The sequence below is a fragment of the Gigantopelta aegis genome, chromosome 6 (assembly GCF_016097555.1).
Source record: "Gigantopelta aegis isolate Gae_Host chromosome 6, Gae_host_genome, whole genome shotgun sequence".
Classification (NCBI taxonomy): domain Eukaryota; kingdom Metazoa; phylum Mollusca; class Gastropoda; order Neomphalida; family Peltospiridae; genus Gigantopelta; species Gigantopelta aegis.
In genome coordinates this window covers 39,979,293-40,000,830 of record NC_054704.1, presented here as the reverse complement: position 1 = coordinate 40,000,830, position 21,538 = coordinate 39,979,293, and the positions used below count along the sequence as shown (strand labels likewise).

Here is a 21,538-nt window from a genome sequence, read left to right as displayed (position 1 = left end):
TACTCTAACTTCGAGTTCTGAAGATTGTGCGTTGATTCCCAGTTTATATAGGCATCTGAAGACGTGTGCAACAGAATGCACTCCACAAGAACATCGTGCAGAACTCATAACTTACGATGTAAATTAATTCGCCGACCAATCAAATCATTCCAAAAACGAAAAACCACCAGACAGGTGCTCCACAGATCACGGTCTGGCTATACGAACAGACAAAAACAAAATGTCAGCCACCTTGCCGAACACATGTTTGCTCTCCAGGTAAGTCATTATTTTATTATTTCAGCACGCCGTCGTTGTTTAAACACATGATAGGACATAATGAGATATGTCCGCCACAGTTATATTTTATTCTCTCCAGCCAGCGAAACACATAGTCTTCCATATTTTTACTTGAATTTTCACCCGACGATAAAAACGTCCATATTACATAACCCAAAGCCAGATTTAACTTAAAACCAGATTATCATAACAATATCATCTTTATTTATGTAGATTTGGGAAATTTTAAAGCATACATTTTTGTCCTCAAGTGTGGGAGGGAGAATAAGTCACTAGGCCATACGGGCCTGATATATTTTATATTAAAATATACAAAGACTACATAATGATATTGTCGATAGGACATATCAGTTGTAAAATGATTATCAGTATGTAGCAACATTATAATATGTTTCAACATTTCTGTGTTTCTATGTCCGGCTGTGGACAGTTTCGGCAGACGGGTAACACGTTTCCTTAATAATTAAAAATGCATGGTCCAATCAAACACATTAAAACTTGGAGGATAGCTAGCTAAGATAACAAAGAAAATTGTGGGGGGGGGGGGGGGGTTTCTTCTATTTTTCTTCTTTTTAAAAATTATTATGTCTTGCTTTGGTGACGCTTTTTTGCAAATTTGCGAAATTAGCCCTGGAATATCCACTGACGTGTAATGTTTATATCTATGCTGAACAAGATTTATGATGAAATATTATACCATTTTGAGTGTTTGTTTTCTAATTAGGTCTATTTGCTTCAATTTACATTAAAAAAGTTATTAAAAATTATGTTTGAAAAAGTGCTTGTTGTATACTAATATGTGTGCACAAAAGTGAATACTCTTACTCTTAGTCGAACTATAGATATACTGTTTGAGGTGCTGTCTTTAGTTCATCTGCACATTTTTCAATCAATTTTAAAATGATGTATACGTTTATCAACAATGTACTATATATGATGCACCTACAATATATCGTGCTTAGCCAATAGACACATTATATGCAGAATGTAAATCCTGGTTGACTTAAAGCTACAGCAATATCTGTAACATTATTCAAATGTGAAACCTAATAGTAAATTACTTACCCATAACAAACACTTCACAGAAATCCATGGCTTTTCCGCCATCACATAGGTTACACGTCCCTTTATTAACAGTGTCTGTGTAGAGTGTCACGTACCTCCCTATCACATCACATGTTCTAGATGTTACATCGGCAATGTCAGATCCATCCATGTTACCTGTGATTTGTTCACCACATGACTGTCCAGTATTAATCTGTTGTGGTGAAACAGACGTGTACACCTGGATTCCATTTCGCCTCCATTTCCCTAAAAACAATACACATGTGTGGATATAAACTACTGGCCGTTAAATGATTGGGCAATGTATATTTATATTTACGGAACAACTGACTACCACTAGGCTTGGGCAAATAAATATTTTTTCTACATTAGATAAATATGCCTGGTCATTTATATGGCCATTTTGGTCAATGAACACGAATTCGGTGGAATTGTTTGTCTACGACCACATTTTATATCCAGAACTTTGATTTATTCAAAATGACGGCACAATTTCATCTTGTGTTGAGTATTTTGTAGCTTTTACATCCTATACATACCCCTTGTAATATATCTATATATGGGTTTTCTGGCTTACAGAACACGAAAATGACACTTTCAAATATCATACACTTCATATAGAGGTCTTTCCTACATTTTTGCACTAAACTATTTTTTCCACAGGATATCATGGAATTTCACTATTTTGTTATCAGCATGAGTGAACAGTTAGTATGTGGGTCATGTTTTCGCCATATTTAATACCAGAAAATGGATCTATATCTTTATTGTTAAAAAGGGATGGCATAAATATTTGAAATCATCTTGTTATGTCTGCACACGCAGTGTGGACAGAACGGGAAACTTATTCGTTCAGTCCTAATAATAGGCTCACGAATATCAACCAAAACGATAAGTAGCAGGCTTTCTATATAATATGTATTAGGTAAAAAGCTTCAAGTAACTAAAATGACCGTGCACATTAAATTGTAAGTAAAACAATCGCATTCCTTGGTGAAATATACAGGTTTACCCCCAAGACAGAAAGAGCAGTAAAAAAGACAAATATGGTTGACTGAAACATTTCAGAATATCGCAGAAAATTGTGAGGGGAAGTACAAATTCAATGACTGACCACTAATTTATTTAATATATCAACAGAGACAGAGGGTGAAGTAACTATAACTGAAAATAACGAAGACATCTACTTGAATAACAGGGCAATATAATGCAACAGTAGCAACAGTACACCTTCCATTCTTGACCATTACATTCCTTTAACTAGCATACGAAGAAAATATGTGAACATAGATGAAACGTAGCATAAAAGAAACAGCAGCAAAAAAGGGACAAAGTAATGAGCTAAATTAATTCTGCCACAGCGATTAATTTTCGAGATTAACTAAGAACCCAATCAGTGCGTTTATGAAGAAGTCTTTTGTAAGGTTTGAATATACATTATGATGCCAAAGTCAGGGTGGAAGATGGTCATTCAAAATGTAGGCCTACACCAGATTCATTTGTGAACTCAACTAATAAAATTTAGTAAATCATGTAGCTCTTTGGTAGAATTCATTTGCCTGTTTTCTTTGTCTTATCCTTGTCGTATGTGTATTTCTTTCCTACAAAACGTACAAATAATGCATTGTATTATTAAAGGTAGTTTTTGAAATCTCATTTTAAAACTTAGTTAATAGACCTCTTTCGAATTCTACTGTGCATGTGCGCGTAGCTTAGCAACTCGTGGACGCTAACCCTGTTTACAAATTGGGGGGCATTAACAATGGGGGGGGGGGCACACAATAGGATGTGAATTAGCTCTATTATTAATTATTCTATCAATAGGAACCCAAAACGTCTATTAACATCCAACAAATACTTATTGGAGACGTTTGTATCTTATTGCTTATCACGAAATAAAAATATATGTTGTTGTTAACGCCCGAGAAACCATCGGTTCGGATTCGTACACAATAAATATCGGATATGGGTTGAAATAATAATGTACGTGCGTGTGCGTGCGTATATGTATGTATGCAGATATTTATCGTATTTAACGTGAATTAAATATTTATAAAGCATCATACACATAACTACATTCTGGATTTTTGTCGGGGTTTCTTTTTAGCCAATTATTTAAAATTTGGTTCAGTATTTGGAAGAAAAATGAAATGATACGTATGGAAATAAGCTACCATAAAACATTACGCCCTTAGGAACGATATTGGGAGGGGGCACAATATGTAGTGGAGGGACACAGTCGTGTGTGTGTGGGGGGGGGGGGGGGGGACACAAGCCATATTTTAAACCGGATTTATATAAAGGAGATAAAAGTGGCCAGAAGTGTAATTGTATTGCATATACAGATATTTATAGAAGCAAGAATATGTAGCCTAAGACACATGTAAAGTTTAGATTAAACTAGCTGACAACTTGATAATATGGCTACAAACTCAGGATGGTCCCTTTATTATAAACTTAAGACGGTTTATTATGCACAGTCAAAAGGTACTTCGTTTGAATGTTGGAAGCAAACATATGAAGTATTATGCCTCGGACGACGGACAAGCCTGAATTTAAGCCGAAATAATTAAAATGGAGAAAGAAAAAGAAGAGTGAAGCCAATGAAATAAATAAATAAATAAATAAATAAATATTTTTCAGATCACATAGTTTTAGAATTTGATAACTGTAAAATTAATCAAGGTATCGGCGCTACGTTTATTGACATTTAAGCAAACGCACTACGGTGACACTCCAGAATTGACGTATGCATCAACAGTCGTCAGACAAAAACACGTCAATAGCAACTTAATTTTTAAAGTTGTCCAGCGTTCAGAAAACAAAACAAAAAAGTCTAGTGCGCTAGTTTATTTTGATGTAAGGATATCCGACGTCGTTCCCATTCAAAACGACACCGCATCACATATCAAATACGTCATTTGAATATATCGATCGATAGTTAACTGGTATATATACAGTTTACAAAAATACGTTGTATTAAGTTTGAGATTATATGATAAAGAGATTATTACCATCGTGTGTTTCGGTATCGTCAATATCATAGATTAGGAATAAGCGTAATGTATTATGCTCGGCAGACTTGAAGTTGTATGTGTCTCATATAAATGACAGTGAAAAGTAAATACAAGAAAAAAACAAAATAATGAAATGAAATGAAATAAAATAAAATGAAAAAAATAAACAAAAAACAAACAAACAAACAAATAAGTTGTAGATAAACCATAAGCATTGATTAGTAGTTATATGACTGTCTTTTTTAATGAAACGATAAGGTTAAAATATAGCTGTGAGGTACGGAATTTGTTGGGGTTTTTTTAGCGGAATGGGAGGCATATTTTTATTAAATTTTAAATACTGATACATGTGGAGAATTAAACATCATTAGAAATCCGCGTGAATATAACTATAATTCTAATTGTTAAAAGTAGCAAATACATTCCAATTAAGTTCATTTTATTGTACAAATATTTTAATTTTGTTTTGTTAAAAATAGAGGTCTAATTAACGAGCTACTCTCGATTCACTAATGTGAAAACCTATTTTAGCTCCGGAACTTTCTTTTTGACCGACCGTTCAAAATTGCGCCGAAATTCGTCAATCAAACTTGCGCATCTTTTCTCTTTTGGCATAATTCTTGCTCCATTTAAAATTCCATAGCACAATTACCCCCCCCCCCCCCCCCCCCCCCCCCACCCCCCCCCCCCCCCCACCCCCGCTCACTTGCACCTGTCAGTGCAGGCGGTCCCCCACCTTTCCTGTCCTGGACGGAGGAGCCAGTCGAGGCCGGCTCTTGTGCCCAAGACAGGCGTGCCCTACAACAGCTTGCTCTGAATGTGTACGTAAAGCCCTATGACCTGACCTTTGTTAAAACCCTTGACAGGCAGCTCCAGAGACTTCGTCTAAGTTAATGTTTCACTGTTTTTGGTCTTAAACCATTCCAATATATACTTTAGTAGACGTTTTTTGCTTCCATTATACCATCTGATACGAAATATGTACATTAATCGCCAGAGATTCCCATCTCCTACTCATCTACTGATGTCGCTCATGACAACTATCTGCAATGCCCCCAAGTTGTAAATAGCCTCGATACAGTCGAATTCGGCAAGGGACGATACTCTTCGCGCGCATGCGCAATAGGAATGCGAAAGAGGTCTATTATACCTAAATGTACTCCATTTTCAGTTTCTAACTCTATTTCGGATATTGTACGCATTATTAATCAGTTATTGACATTTTGAAATATTTTGTTGACTTTGACTTTGAACTATTCTCATACTTCTTAAATCTTCTGAAATGTTTCATAGTCAACCAATATTTGTTTGCCCACTGCTCTTTCTGTCTTGTGGTAAACGATTTTATTATCCAATTAAATAGAAGCTTCCGTACATACAATTTCACTTGCAATGCCCTTTCTAGTTGCGTGTAGCCTTTTTCTAGTGCATTGCATAGTTTTCAGTTTTTGGTTGACACACCCCAGATAACACAACTACGTTGACCCAACGTCGCCATGGTTCGCACTATCGCCGTTGGTTGGTTTAAGCCGATCTCGCCCCACCTTACGACCGCGTGAGAAAAACTATGACCTTCACTTTCAGCAGCCAGTCATTTGTGTTTGAACAGAAAATATTTCAAGCATTAAGTTCGAGAATTTAACCAGTCACGTAAGTATTTGGAACACGATATAAAATCTTAATGAATATAAATATTTTCTGCTTCAGAAAATGTACGGATTTATCTGTTACATTACCAATGTTTTGTGTAAATTTAAAAAACCCCAAAAACCCGTATTGAAGCATTTACGGTAAGTTTACTTCTGCTTGAAAATTTACTTTTGCAAACAAAAATAAAAAATAACAAACAAGCAAAATAAAACAATAAAAAATATATTTTTCAAAATCTTGTTATTAAGATCTCAATATCTTATCATTCCAGGGAAAATTTTGTTTTCAAAATCTTGATTAGTGATATTTTTAGTCATTTGAAAATTGATTAGCAACTACTGTTTAATGTTTCAAAATTGTGTAGCGATCTCTGATACTTCCGTAGCGAATCACGACGCGATACTGAACAAAATGTTACCTGCATTCTCTCTCCCTCTTCTCTCCCACTGTTTTTCTTTCTTATTTTATTTCTCAAAAAGCTAAATATCTCTTTATGAATGCTATGATTCTGTTATATATTTGTTTAATTTAATATATTTGATGACGTTAAAAGGCAGTGATTCGGGGCTTGTAGTGCCCTGAATTGTAATAAATTACTTGAATTGTAATACCTGCCTTGAATTGTAATAAAAACTGCCCTGAATTGTAATACTGACTTGAATTGTAATAAACTGCCCTGAACTGTAATAAACTAGTTGATTTGAATTGTAACAAAGAATTGCCCTGGTTTGTAATAACCAGAGCTGCCTTGAATTGTAATAAGATACCGACTTGAATTGTAATAACACAAAAATGGAAAGGAACGCATTTTTTAAATTTGAGGCTGTTTAGTTTGTTGTATTTAAGACGATGATTACTGCCACATAGGCTTCTCCTTAGCAGATATCTTCCCTCACTATCTAGACCAAGAGTCACAACCATATGTTAGATACCAAACATCAGTAATTTAAAATGCTCAGGTATTGTAAAACAAACAATTCCAGAATGGCAGCTTCTCGTAATTTTAAAAGATCGAAATACATCTCATGTTGTCATATCTACACGCCATGATGCTGCTGAAGTCTTCTGACCTTGCAGAAAGTCTGGAATATTTGCAATGCCTTTTCCTCTTTTGTAATGGGGATGGAGGGGGACACTGGGTACTGAGGGTAACATTACGTACCCTTAAATCTTGCCAATTAATATATGTATAGCATGTGTGCCATTGTAATTTTGTATAAATCGTGGTAAGGAAATTGCTGTCCAAACTGTGTCAAAGTGGACAAAATGCAGTGTCTAATTTCAAAATATTCCCAAACCCAATCCCTCTAATACGGTAACTTATGGTCTGTGATGTTTCTAGTATGTACCCACAATTTATTTTCTGCCACAAAGCCTGAATATCAATGTCGCAGTTGACAAAAACGTAAATATGTATGAAAACGTCCTGTGTAATAAGGACGATAATAGTTTATTAATTAACAGTTTGGCAAAAATCGGATTATTAAATATATACAGGCGCGGGATTTAAGCTCAGTCGGTAGAGCTGTCACCTGAAGTGTTTGGGTCGCAGGATCGAACCTACTCGATGTAGCTGGCTACCACTGGAATGTTGTCGTTCCAACCTGTGCAAAACGACTGGTATATACCAAAAGGCATTGTATGTAGTACCTCGTCTGCGAGTAAGTGCATATAAAAAACCACTTATTGCTTATTTAGTAGGAGTAGCCCATAAAGTGGCGGCATCAGATTTCTCCTCTCATTATCTTTGTGGTTCTTAACCATATGTCCGACGCCATGTTAGTGTAATAAAATGAGTTGAGTATCTTTAAATAAAGCATTTCTTCTTCTTAAAGTATTAACTGATTGAATTTTAGTCATATGTGTGTATGTGTGTATGTGTGTGTATGTGTGTATGTGTAATTGTGTGTATGTATATATGTATGTATGTATTGATGTATGAATATCTATATATTGTATGTATGTCGAGGTTGACTGTTACATGCACAGATATTAATGCACTGGCGCAGGGGATAATTAAATCCTTTCTGGCCTCAAAACTTGTCCCATGCCGTTGCTGGGACTCGAACCTAAGACACCGAATCGCCCGCAAATTGTAAGCTAACCACGATGCGTTCTGAGCTATCCAGACATCCATAAAAAGGATGCTCTTTAACTCAACTATATGCATCCCCCCCCCCCCCACACACACACACATACATACATACATACACAAATTCCAACAAACTAATCCCGATAACATGCTAATATTTAAGGGAAGGTACCAAGTTTAATTCAAAATGGCCCATGTATACACTACAATAAATGGCACACACATTTTATTTTATGTTATCTAGTGGTGTAAAACATAATTTCTGTTATGCTATTATTAACTAAATAAATAATTTAAAATATATATAGTAATTTTACACAAGTAAAAGCATTTATGGGCAATTTGTGTACGATGTTTCCTGGGTTGATTTAACAGTTTGATGGAATAAAAGGCCAGTAGGCAGGTGAAGCCATACTTTGGTGCTAAAACGAGTTACAATAACATTTTTTGAAATCCGTGACGTTTATGCCATGAACAATCCAGGTTGTACTATTTCAAATATTCATCTTTATTAGCTAAAATCTCTTATTTCATGTTATGTCAATTTTTTTATATATCAGGGTTGTTAATATATTACATTATATAAAACATATAATGTAATATATTAACAACCCTGATATATAAAAAAATTAATCTTAATCTGCGGTGTAATTCCTGCCTATGCTACATTTCATTTGGGGCTAAGTTCATGGGCTTAAATGATCGCCCCAAAATCATTTTAGCGATTTAACTTTAGTATATTTTAAGCATATACACACACATGAAATATTAAAATGTTATTATGGAAAGAAGTTAGTACTGTATTTAAATAATAATTGTTTAACAGTTAATGTTCTCGCACTTGTGCTACAATTTCAGTTTTAATATTAATAAATGTCACCTCAGTCGGTGGCCTAACCGACAATCTCGGCTCTGTTTTATATTAATTATATTGGCGGTGGGTTACATTCTGGTTGATATATTGTAATGTTTAGTTTACCAGCGTTTAAGAAATTGCACATAAAGTAATTTTACGCAAATAAAGGCATTTATGGGCAATTGTGTACGATGTTTCCTGGGTTGATTTAACTGTTTGATGGAATAAAACGCCAGTAGGCAGGTGGAGCCGTACGTTGGTGCCAAAACGAGTTACAACAACATTTTGTGAAATCTTCTGGTTGAACAGGTTTGAAACGGGAACAAAAATCCTATCTACCTCCATTACATTTAGTATTGTATTAATTTGGTTACATGTTTTTGTCGCATTAGTGCCGTGGATCCTTGTTTATGTTTGCAGGTTGGCGGGTCTGCGGCTTTCAACGACTGCACCTTGTCTTCAAATCAAGGAATGTTTGCTATGCTTTCCATCAACGGAGTTTATCTCTGGCTTTGTTTTAATTTTTATTTTATAGCTCGCTTGGTGGCGCATTCAGCCCCAAAATCATTTCAGCGATTTAACTTTAGTATATTTTAAGCATATACACGCACATGAAATATTAAAATGTTACTATGGAAAGAAGCTAGTACTGTATTTAAATAATAATTATTTAACAGTTAATGTTCTCGCACTTGTGCTACAATTTCAGTTTTAATGTTAATAAATGTCACCTCAGTCGGTGGCCTAACCGACAATCTCGGCTCTGTTTTATATTAATTATATTGGCGGTTGATATATTGTAATGTTTAGTTTACCAGCGTTTAAGAAATTGCACACACACACACACACACACACACACACACACATATATACACACATATATATATATATATATATATATATATATATATATATATATATATATATATATCATATAATTTTTAGTGCAATTAAAGTATGTGATATTTTTCAGTTCACATTTTTTAAGAATTTGATAACTGTAAATTAGATGTAAATTAATCGAGGTCACGGCACTAGGTTTATTGACATTTAAGCAAACATACTACGGTGACACTCCATAATTGACGTATGCATTCATAGTCATCAAATAAAAACATTTCAATAGCAGTGTTACACTGAAAGCTATCCCGCGTTCAGAAAACTAGTTTATTTTGTTGTAAAGACGTTCCCATTCAAAAAGACACCGCGCCACATATTCTTACGTCATTTGAGTATCTAGTAATGGCGGACTGGAATTAAAGGTGCGTGTACAGTTTACAAAAACACGTTGTATTAAATTTTAGATTACATGATAATGAGATTATTACCCGCGTGTATCGTCAATAAAAATATGTTTTTATTCATAATATATGATATTGACGATACCGAAAAACACATTGGTAATAACATAACATATTATAATAATATTAATTAATTTATTTATTTATGCAACAATAATTATACAACGGATAATATTATTAGATATACTCAGGCAGATAATCTGTTGGTGGATGTGGGGTATTTTTTAATCTGTGTATTATTAATTCATATGATTCATTTTTATATTAGTAAATATATTAACACCAAACTGTATTAATACCAAACTGTTAATGGTGACCGAGTGGTTAACGTTGCGGGCAGTCACTTTTCATGCGAATCGATACGGTAAGTTCGAATCCAGCAAACTGCCTGTTTTCAAATATTTAGTTTCGATTCAAGACGTTGAGTTGTTTGGGTTGATCTTGTTCCATTTCGATGTATGTAACGTGTATTTTGTGTACTTGACAGACGGAAAAAGCAACGCATTAATACAAAGATTCACGCAGACACACACATACAATTACAAAACAGACAGGAACATGTGATATTACTAAAATATCTTCGAGACAAAATACATCACTAAAATAGTCAAACTACAAAAGAAGGAAGGAAGAAAATGTTTTATTTAACGACGCACTCAACACATTTTATTTACGGTTATATGGCGTCGGACATATGGTTAAGGACCACACCAATATTGAGAGAGGAAGCCCGCTGTCGCCACCTCATGGGCTACTCTTTTCGATTAGCAGCAAGGGATCTTTTATATGCACCATCCCACAGCCAGGATAACACATACCACGGCCTTTGATATACCAGTCGTGATGCCTGGCTGGAGCGAGAAATAGTCCAATGGGGATCGATCCCAGACCGACCGTGCATCAAGCGAACGCTGAAACACTGGGCTACGCCACGCCCCTAACTACAAAAGAAGACAAATTATGTGAGGAAGCCCTTTTTTGTCCTGGCCATCTGTAATAATTCTGGATACACTACCCAAACAGTTTGACATAGGGCCCACTGACATAACCATCATATTTAAGCACTATTATATTAAATGTCTCCTAAACGAACTTGGGGTTGATAATTCGAGTAGAGCTGCGTATAAGACTACTATGTTATCTGACGAAGAAATATGCTAAACACACAAATCTGTCTTTCAGACATTTGGTTTGAGCTTAAAATCTGAAGACATATCCCGTGGTGCAGGGGTGTAACATTTTCTTTGAGAATGGCCAATACAGCACAAATTGAAGTTTTGAGTAAAAGTCAGTATCTATCTGTGATATTTGTATTTGTATTTTTGCACAGTTCTTTACACTGTTTTTATTTATATCTTGAATTTTTATATTGATGTTGATCATGACCTTATTTGTTTGCATTACCATAGTTTGACACCCAATAGTCAATGTATTTTTCTTGCTGGGATGTCGTTAAACATTCATTCATTCATTCTGAAGACATATCCATTTCTCTTATATATTAGATTCCAATACATCATAAGAATTCGTACAAGGAGAAATACATCGCGGTGTCCAGAAAATGCACCACCAAATACGTAGTTTCAAAGACTGGGCATTATCCTGACAACTATCAAGGATGGCCTGTTTACGTATTGCCAAAATGTCGAGACAAGTAGTATTAATCACATGTGGATTTTCAAAAGGATCAAAAGATTTACTTGAAATCATTCACTCTCAATCCAGATCAAGTTCACTAATATTAAATCATTTGATTTTTCAACATTATACACGACAATCTTCCATGACAAACTTAAGAAAAAAACTCCATTCCTTATTCAGCGGAACATTTGTTACAAAGAACGATGAACGCAGATACATGTTCATTCTAATCTTACATGGATCTGGACAATTCGTAAAGACCGAGAGTGAATCCAGACTCCAATATACTCGTGCAGACATATAACGTTTATCTTTACTCTTCGCTATATTGACGATATTATATAATTCAATAATAACAGTATTACAGATTACCTTCCGTTGAATTACTTAAAATAAACATCTGAAAGTATTAGATCAGTTTCAAACCTCGATCTATGCATAGAGCTTCAAAGAGACACGGGTCTCCAAACTAAGCTGTATGAAAAAAGCGATGACTTCAACTTTCCAATAGTCAGTTATCCCTTTATGTCAAGCAATATACCTTCTACTCTAGCTTTTGGTGCCTACATATAACAACTTCCAAGATACCGAACATGCTCCTTGTATGCAGATATGAAACAATGCCATATCATTCTGGTACAGAAGCTGTTCCACCAGGGTTATGATGTTCAGGTACCTCTGAGGGCATCCAATAAGGTTTATGGTAGACATTTGGAGACTATATCTACTAATTACGATGCATCACTGACTAAATTTATTGCTGATTATATTCCATATTTTGAACTTGTGCATACCTTTTCATCTCTTTGGTCAAACTCTGGCACATTGTTTTAAATTAAGTGACGGGCTTAAATTGTGGTCTGTTTGTCACGACTTATTTAAAACATAACAGAAGTACTGTATAGTGTTAGTTATGTCTGTTTAGTACCTATAGAAATTATATAATGGGAATGTATATGGCATTGTTGTTGTGACGAAAAGGATTGTGAAATAACACACACACACACACACACACACACACACATACTTCTCTGCCGACACTGGTCGGCGGGTACCCGGCACACTCCGTCGTGATTGTGTTCATACTCAGTCCGCTTTCCTCAAGCTCGCCGTTCAACAGACGAGTACATTTCGGAATTTTCACGTGCGTTTTTTTACGGCTGACAATTCATACTTTACATGTTGTCGTGATCCGCGCTATAAATGGTTTCATCATCAAATATATATATATCCCCATGGTACTGATAATGGGCTACCAAATTTCTATGGATGTGTTAAAAACATATTATCCATAGTGTTTAATTGAATTAATTTTTTTTAACCTACATGTAATATTTCTAAGACATGTGAATGCTTACCGACATTTTAATATACTTTTACATACCTAAATAACTTAACATGTATGCTTATTGACATAGATGTGTAAAGTTTGTCATTTCAAAGGGTTTTAGGTAAGCAGTATACATACTATTATACAAAAACAATTATTTATGCAGGATAATAAGGTGTGATTGGGGCGTCAACAGTAGATTTGTCACTGACTACAATGTAGTTTCATAAGAAAGGGGCTTAAGTTATAATGTATGACTGAACTGTAAAATAGATTTTAGATTCGGTATACCTGGATAGGTTCCCATCTGTTTCTCTATGTTTTACATGGTCGGATAGGAAACTCAGTAGGTCGTAGTATTTCCATTTGTGTTTTTTAATGGCAGGATCACCACGTTGGACCATTTACATTTAGTGTGTTGATCCCGCAAATACTTTCCCTCCACGATCTTTATTTTCAAAAATACTGCCTACTGCAATCTACGATTGTTCTGTCCGTCCATGGCCCCTGTATTGTGGTAAACTGGTATCATACAGGTTTGGATACTTACGAACTTCGTTAATGAGAAGTTCGTCTTCTAACGAAGAAAGGGGAGCTTTTTTAACGCCAGCCATCTTTATTTTTACCTCAACAAAGCAGAAACGCAATGCGCAAAAAGATAAATAAAATTCATCTCGGGCGGATTGGAAACGGATTACCCGTGCGAACGCTAAAAACATGTCAGTTTCACTCGCTTCGCTAGTCATCTTGTGTGCGCCTTCAGCGCGAGTTTGTTCTACGGATTTTTATTGTCGGCAACCTTGCGGCGACCTAAATTTCCGTTCCGTATGGAGGTCGGCGAGAGAAGTATGAATCACTATATGAATTTTCCAACGCCAAGGCCAAATATTTCTCATAACTAGACAGTTATCGTATTATTTAGCTGACCAAGATCACAATCCACTTACTCTGTTTAAGTAGATGTGTTCATGACGCCTAATTACATCTCGTACAGGAACTTCTAGAGACTTGAGGTTCTAAATTATGAATGTCAATGACATGCGCGATGGAAATCCTATTTGATATTTATAGTAAAAATTAACATTGTAAAGACGGGTCCGCTAACAAGCACTCTAAAACTATTATTGTGTACTCACAGTTTGTCCTGAAGTAGATGACAACTTGGTGAATGAAATATTCTTTACCCAGATCCACCTCCCACCAGGTATATGGCTGATTAACGTTGGTAAACATGCACGTCGACTGAGTAGTGTCGCCATCCACAGCATAACTTGCACTTTGAATCCAACTGGGGTAGTATGAACTCTGATCAGCAGTTTTCCTGAATGCTACATTTTCTATTAAAATAAAATGAAAAATATGCTTAACTAACAGAATCTGTCCAAAGAAGAAACCAGCCATGTTTGCATAAAGTGAAATGAAAATGAGATAGAACCACTCCGTATTGCACACTCTATGTATAGGAAAACAAATCACTTGTTTTATGAGATTGTATTACTCTATGTATAGGAAAACAAATCACTTGTTTTATGAGATTGTATTAAAGGACAATAATTATTATGAATGGAAGACAGCAAAAATTTAATAAATATATCATCATTAATAAGATTAATTATTCGTTATCACAATCACAATACATTTAGGTCCCAATAATAACGTATAGGTATACGCATCAACCCAGCCAACGTCCCCCATCCCACATTTTCGTTTAAGTGACTGTGGAAGTAGGTCAAGGATTAAACGTTTTAAAGTTTCAAGCCCTTTATATGTACGCATCTAACCAGATCACACCCCGCATCCTTAAATTTTCTGCAAAATAGCTGTGAAATGAGGTCAAAGATAAAACGTTTTAAAGTGGAACAAAAAACATAAATGTGTTCGTATGTTGTCCGCTGTTACGAACATACCTGTCGCCCGTTTTAGCAAACCCACATCCCAACAGTTTTCGCACGTGGGCATACTGAAAACACTTTCAGTCAGCCAGCGTGTACACATTGTTTCAGTAGCATTTGTTTTAATAGTTTTAATATTAAGATTATAGTACTTACTGAAGGTATGCAATTATCTTAGTCAGATTAATTAGCGGGACTGGATTGATCATTACAGGAACACAATGACGGTTGAATCGTCATCTGACACTGGCACGGTAAGCCAGGAAACCAATATTGTATTATTGTTAGTGATGTGATTTTATCTAGCTCTTTGTTAATATTTTAACATAAAAGTCTTATTTGTTATTACACGACGGAACCTATAGGAGTGTCTGATGTGCACATATACCTATTAGTTTCAGAAAATATATTGTATGTAATGATAGGATAATCTTTAGGAGAAAACGTTTAAAAGTGGACGTTAGTACCACTATTCTAAAGAAATAAGTAGTTGTATAATTATGATAGAACCAACAATGAGTGTGCTTTAGTACACGTGCCTGTTGTTTTGAAGTCCTGACATATTTCTCAAAGATTTATGACATTTATACCTAAGAATATTATATTTCATTTGACAATGTGTAGCTTTTTTGTATAATAACTATACATGTTGGAATTGAAATAACATGTAACGAACTACGGGCGTGTCGTTATTATTAGCGGTCAGTGAAAACGATATAAAAGTTGTGAAATGAATTTTCTCACATTCTCGTCACAAAGAACAAATGATTAATTTAGTATATTACTCTCTGATTAGACATCACTGGGTGCAATTATGTTTCAATCACTTCCTGCTCACATAAAATGCATTATTTATTTAAGTATCTCACACTACTGCATATCTTACAACATAGAGATCGCCTTATTCTCCCAGATATTTTGTAATGTTCGGGGTTTTTTGTCGATTTATAGCCGTTTCGAAGACAAAAGAGAACAGTTTTAAGTGCCCCATTGAAGATAATATCAGTGACATCGTGGGCATCTATTCAGACTAATATTACCAAAAAGTGAATTAATATTTACGGATAATGAGAGGCAATAAATAAGCAAGTTGCACAATTAACTGTCAGTATGATTAACGTCATGTTTCTATAAATAATTTAAGTAACGACGATTTAATCTTTAAAACATATTATGACATATGTTTTCAACCGAGCTACTTCTTACCGTTCGTCTAATAGCGAACAAAAAGAGACAAGTGCATAAAATATGTGTTTAACGACACCACTAGAGCATATTGATTTATTAATCATCGGTTATTGGATGTCAAACAATTGTAACTTTGTAGTCTTAGAGAGGAAACCCGCTACATTGTTCTATTAGTAGCAAGGGATATTTTATACACACCATCCCATAGACAGGATAGCACATACCACGGCCTTTAATATACCAGTCGTGGTGCACTGGATGGAATGAGAAATAACCCAATGAGTCCACCGACGGGGATCGATCCCAGACCGACCGCGCTTTAGGCGATCGCTTTACCACTGGACTACGTCCCGCCCCTATACATATATATATATATATATATATATATATATATATATATATATATATATATATATATATATATATATATATATATATATATATATATATATATATATATATATATTTGATCAATGTAGGTTAATTCATATTTCTAACTATTATAATGTCGCACCCGAAATACATATTAGTATAAACATAACTTACCAAAAGCAGCGAATACAGGTTTAGTTTGAAGAATAAAGAAATATACGATAATAAAATAATATATTCTGACTCCAGCCATGTCGGGCTTCTTCTAAGACCGTCAATCAACCAGGAAGTACTACGATGACCTCATTTCAAACAGAACGTTCGTGCCACCGACTTAACACGCAGGTTTCGTAACCCAATATCTGTGAATGTGTGCGGGTAGGTCGGGTCATTTAGATCTACCACTACCTCTTTATGTGACGATATGTAAGAGCGTGATAGTGTTAAAAACTGTTCGTTTCAACAACACGGTCGACAAGTTCTGTACCGTTCCAAACACACTCTGTTTCCTAAATCTAGGATCACAGACATTTAGTTTGGTCATTGTATCCGAAATTGGCTGGCTCTATTGTGTCAAAACTTGCCGTCAGTTACAGACTCAGAAAAGTGAACAGTTCGGTGAAATAGCTGCCTGGTCTCCCCTAACATTTTAACCTTAGAGTTAGGCTTAGGTTCCCTCTTAATGTCAACACATTGGGGTGGGGTGGGGGGAGCGTTTATCTGTCCAACGGTTTATGAATTTATGAGTAGGTTTTCTTATCTCAAATATGAATGTGTCTCAAACCTGATTTTGCTGATCGGGATATAGTTCATAGTCATTTCACTGTAATAGTAATACAACCACGTAGGAATGTCGTATATTATAGTCTGAATTTGGGAGGCAATAGAGATCTTATACACCCTGGGCCAAATAATGGCATATATGTCATATAAAACTAACAATATTAAACGCTACTTTGTTACATTTTCAATTTCCCAGACAGGACGGCACATACAAAACCTTTAATATGCCAGACGTGAGGCTCTGTTTAAACCATTTAAAGTGTTTCGTGTAACATATATTTATTTATCATTGGATATTGACTGTCAAACATTTCGTAATTTTGACATATTGTAGTCCTAGAGAGGAAACCAGCTACATTTTTCCATTAGTAGCAAGGCATCTTTTATATGCAAAATACCACGGTCTTTAGATATACCAGTCGTGGAGCACTAGCTGGGACGAGAAATAACCCAATAGGCCCACCGATGGGGATCGACCCCCAACCCGAATACGCATCAAGCGAGCGGTTTACCACAGGGCTACGTACGTGTTCAAACGTGGGATTTCCGCTCTGTTACAATCCTTTCGTTTGGCATGGACTATAATGAAATATCGATCCTCTCGGTGGAGCTATTGGATTTTCCTATCCCAACCAGTGATTCGTGAATGGTATATCGTAGGAAATATACTCTTCAAAAATATTAGGGGAACTCTAATAAGAATTTTAAATTGCCAAAATTGTAAGGTATATTAGCTGTGGGGAATGGTTATATAATAATAGTGAATTAATTCGGCAAACATTACAACCGGTAGTTCAGTATTACTTTAGGTTTTATGACCACCAAAGATCGTGAAGGACGATTGGGGTCAGAAGTGAAATTTGAAAGTTGACGTTTTTTATCAGTAAATCGCAAATTCAAACAATGAAAATGACTAAAAACAAAACAATAGCAATTGTATGATCAACTGAATGATAAAGATTGACAGAAATAATGTTCCACAGTGATTAATGGACCTTCCCGGAAATTATCAAAATCGAGAATGACACCCCACGCACGTGTACGGGGCAACTGCGTGATGCACGTGCAAACTATGGAATGTGTTTCGGTGTGTTGATTACAGCCTTGAACGTTCTTTACTAGGATGTCTGTTGTCGAAACATATGTTCGGTCTAATAGTTGATATTATATTAATATTTCAGGTTCCCCTACTTTTTTTGAAGAGTATATAGTATGAACTATGCTGTATAAATATGTAGATACTTTGTATGTAGTCAGACCTCGTTACAACGACCGTCGTTACTACGACATTTACACCGTCCGACCACAAATTGTCGTGAACAAATGTACAACTGATGTTATTATGTTTGTTACACCGGAATTCACACCTTCCGACACCGATAGAGCAAATTAGGAACAAACGTGCGTCCTACCTCTGAAAACACTTCTTTACAACAATATTACATAATCACAGATGCCGTAGCACGTTGGCAGTGCACACAGCCATTTGGCATCCTTGATCTCATCGCGAGCTGACAGTGTTATGTGATGTCCGAGTTACCGATATCGGCTAAATCTGTTGACGTGTATTGCTTTTGCAAATAAGCCTTAGTCATTCAATTAAAGGAATAACTTCGAACAATCAAGTCTACTAGTTTTATAATAGTTTATAAATGACAGTGAATGCGCTTTGATTAATAATAATATATTTTATATTCGTGTGTTGTCGATCCTAGTCGGTCGGCCCATTGGGCTATTTCTCGTTTCAATCAGTGCCCAATGACTGGTATATCTAATGCCGTGGTATGTGATATCCTGTCTTGTGGGATGGTGCATATAAAAGATCCCTTGCTACGAATGAAAAATGTTGCGGGTTTCCTCTCTAAGATTGTATGTCAAAATTACAAAATGTTTCACACCCAATAGCCGATGATTAATAAATTAATGTGCTCTAGTGGTGTTATTAAACAAAACAGTTTTACAACGGCAATTTTGATAGAACTACACTTTCGATATAACGACAGAGTTACCTAGGGACGAACGTGGTCGTTGTAACGACGTCTGGGGAGATGTATGCATGTATGTATGCATGTATAGATGTAGGTATGTTTGTAGGTAGGTAGGTGCGTTTGATACGTGCGTATGGATGGATGGATCGATGGACGGTAAAAGTTTGTTTTGTTTAACGACACCACTAGATCACATTGATTGATTTAGTAATCACCGGTTATTGGATGCCAAACATTTGTAACTTTTATATAGAGTTCTGTAGAAGAATCCCGCTACATTTTTGCATTAGTAGCAAGGTATATGTTATATGCACCATCCCACAGAGTGGATAGTACATACCACAATTTTTTATTCGTGGCGCACTGGCTGGAACGATAATTAGTCCAATGGGTTCACCGAAGGGGATCGATCCTAGACGGACCGCGCAGCAGACGAACTCGTTTCCACTGAGCTACGTTCTGCCTCGGATGGATGGATGGATGTATGCATGTGTGCATGCATGCGTGCGCGCGTGTGTGTGTGTGTGTGTGTGTGTGTGTGTGTGTGTTCATACGTGGCTGTATGTGTATCTGGTTATATAAATGTTTCCAAATGTCTACCATAGACCATTTTTGAATGCCCCTTGGGGTCCCTGGACGTCATAACCCTGATGGAACACTTTCCGTGCCAGAATAATATGGCGTTTGATATCTGCATACAATGAGCATGCTCGAAGGTATCTTAGAAGTGGTGTAGGCACAAAACGCTGGTGCAGAATGTATATTGCTCGACATAAAAGGAACATTGACTATTGGAAGGTTGAGGCCATCCCTTTAGTCATACAGATTAGTTTTGAAACCTGTGTCGCGTTGAATCTCTATGCATAGATCGAGGTGTGAAACTGATCTAATACCCTCAGATGTTTCTTTTATTTCGAACTCGCATGAGTAAATCAATGGAAGGTAATCTTTAATCCAGGCCTTCTATTATTGAATGATATACGATCAGATCGTCAATATAGCGAAGAGTAAAGTTATATGTCTGTCTCAGTATACTTTAGTCCGAATTCATTTTCGAATTGTCCAGATCCGTGGAAAATAAGAATATACATGGATCTTCGTTTACCGTTCTTTGTAACAAATGTTCCATTGATTAAGGAATGGGGGTTGTTGTGTATAATGTTGTAAAACCAAATGTTTTAATATTAGTGAACTTGACCTGGATTGAGTTATCTCGAAGACGTTTTGGCAATACCTAAAAAGACCATCTTTGATAGTGGTCGGGATGATGGTCAATCTTTAAGAGAAATAGTGTGTGGTGCATTTGCTGTCCTACGCGATGTATCACTCCGTGTATGGATTCGTTTGACGAGTTGTAATCCTATATTTAAGCATAATGAACATGTCTTCCAATTTTAAGCTCAAGCTATACCTTCGAAGGACAGATTCGTGTTTTTTGCTTACAGGAGATATTACATTTTCACTTTTTCATAATAAACAAAACATGTTTTTAATTTATTTTTATTTTATGACGCATTAATTATATATAGTATTTACCAATAATAAATAACAACAGACGTCTGCATAAACTGAACAGTTTCTTTATTAAATAATAATAAGTATTATACCATTGACGTCCCAAACTGCGTTCACCTAACGACAAAAACACGAATACGATATTTACGGCAATACTATTCTACATTTGTCAGTTACGATACGTGAAACAAAATAAATTGCAATCGTAAAATACCAACAATGTGGACGTAAAACAAATCCATTCTAGTAAACAAAAATGAAGCACCCTCCATTAAACAGGAAGTGCAACGCGTCTAACTGCGTTCAGGCGCATGCGTTTGCAAAAGGTATCGTACCACGCATGTGCGGTTCGTCATTTTCCATTTTTTAAGGTCACTGTATATAAAAATATATCTTTCTGAAATATGTACACTGGACGAACACTTTGTTTCATATTTGTTTAAAAGGGTAAATTCAGTTTGTCAAGCGATCTGGTGCGGTCCGCATTTTACAAACACCCATCGCTAAAAGTTAATGTCAATACTGATAGGCATTATGTTCATACTAACCAGTGAATAGATTGTAAACTA

The 21,538-nt window shown here is 35.7% G+C and overlaps 1 protein-coding gene across 1 annotated transcript; it reads right to left on the bottom strand.

The window, feature by feature from the left end:
• Positions 1-672: 672 nt before the first annotated feature.
• LOC121374547 lies at positions 673-17,167 on the bottom strand. Its single transcript, XM_041501652.1, has 4 exons — positions 16,858-17,167; positions 14,368-14,568; positions 1,345-1,590; positions 673-734 (listed from the first exon to the last, which is right to left on the bottom strand). The coding sequence occupies exons 1-4, from the start codon at positions 16,934-16,936 to the stop codon at positions 673-675; spliced, it is 588 nt and encodes a 195-aa protein (XP_041357586.1). The 5' UTR covers positions 16,937-17,167.
• Positions 17,168-21,538: the final 4,371 nt, after the last annotated feature.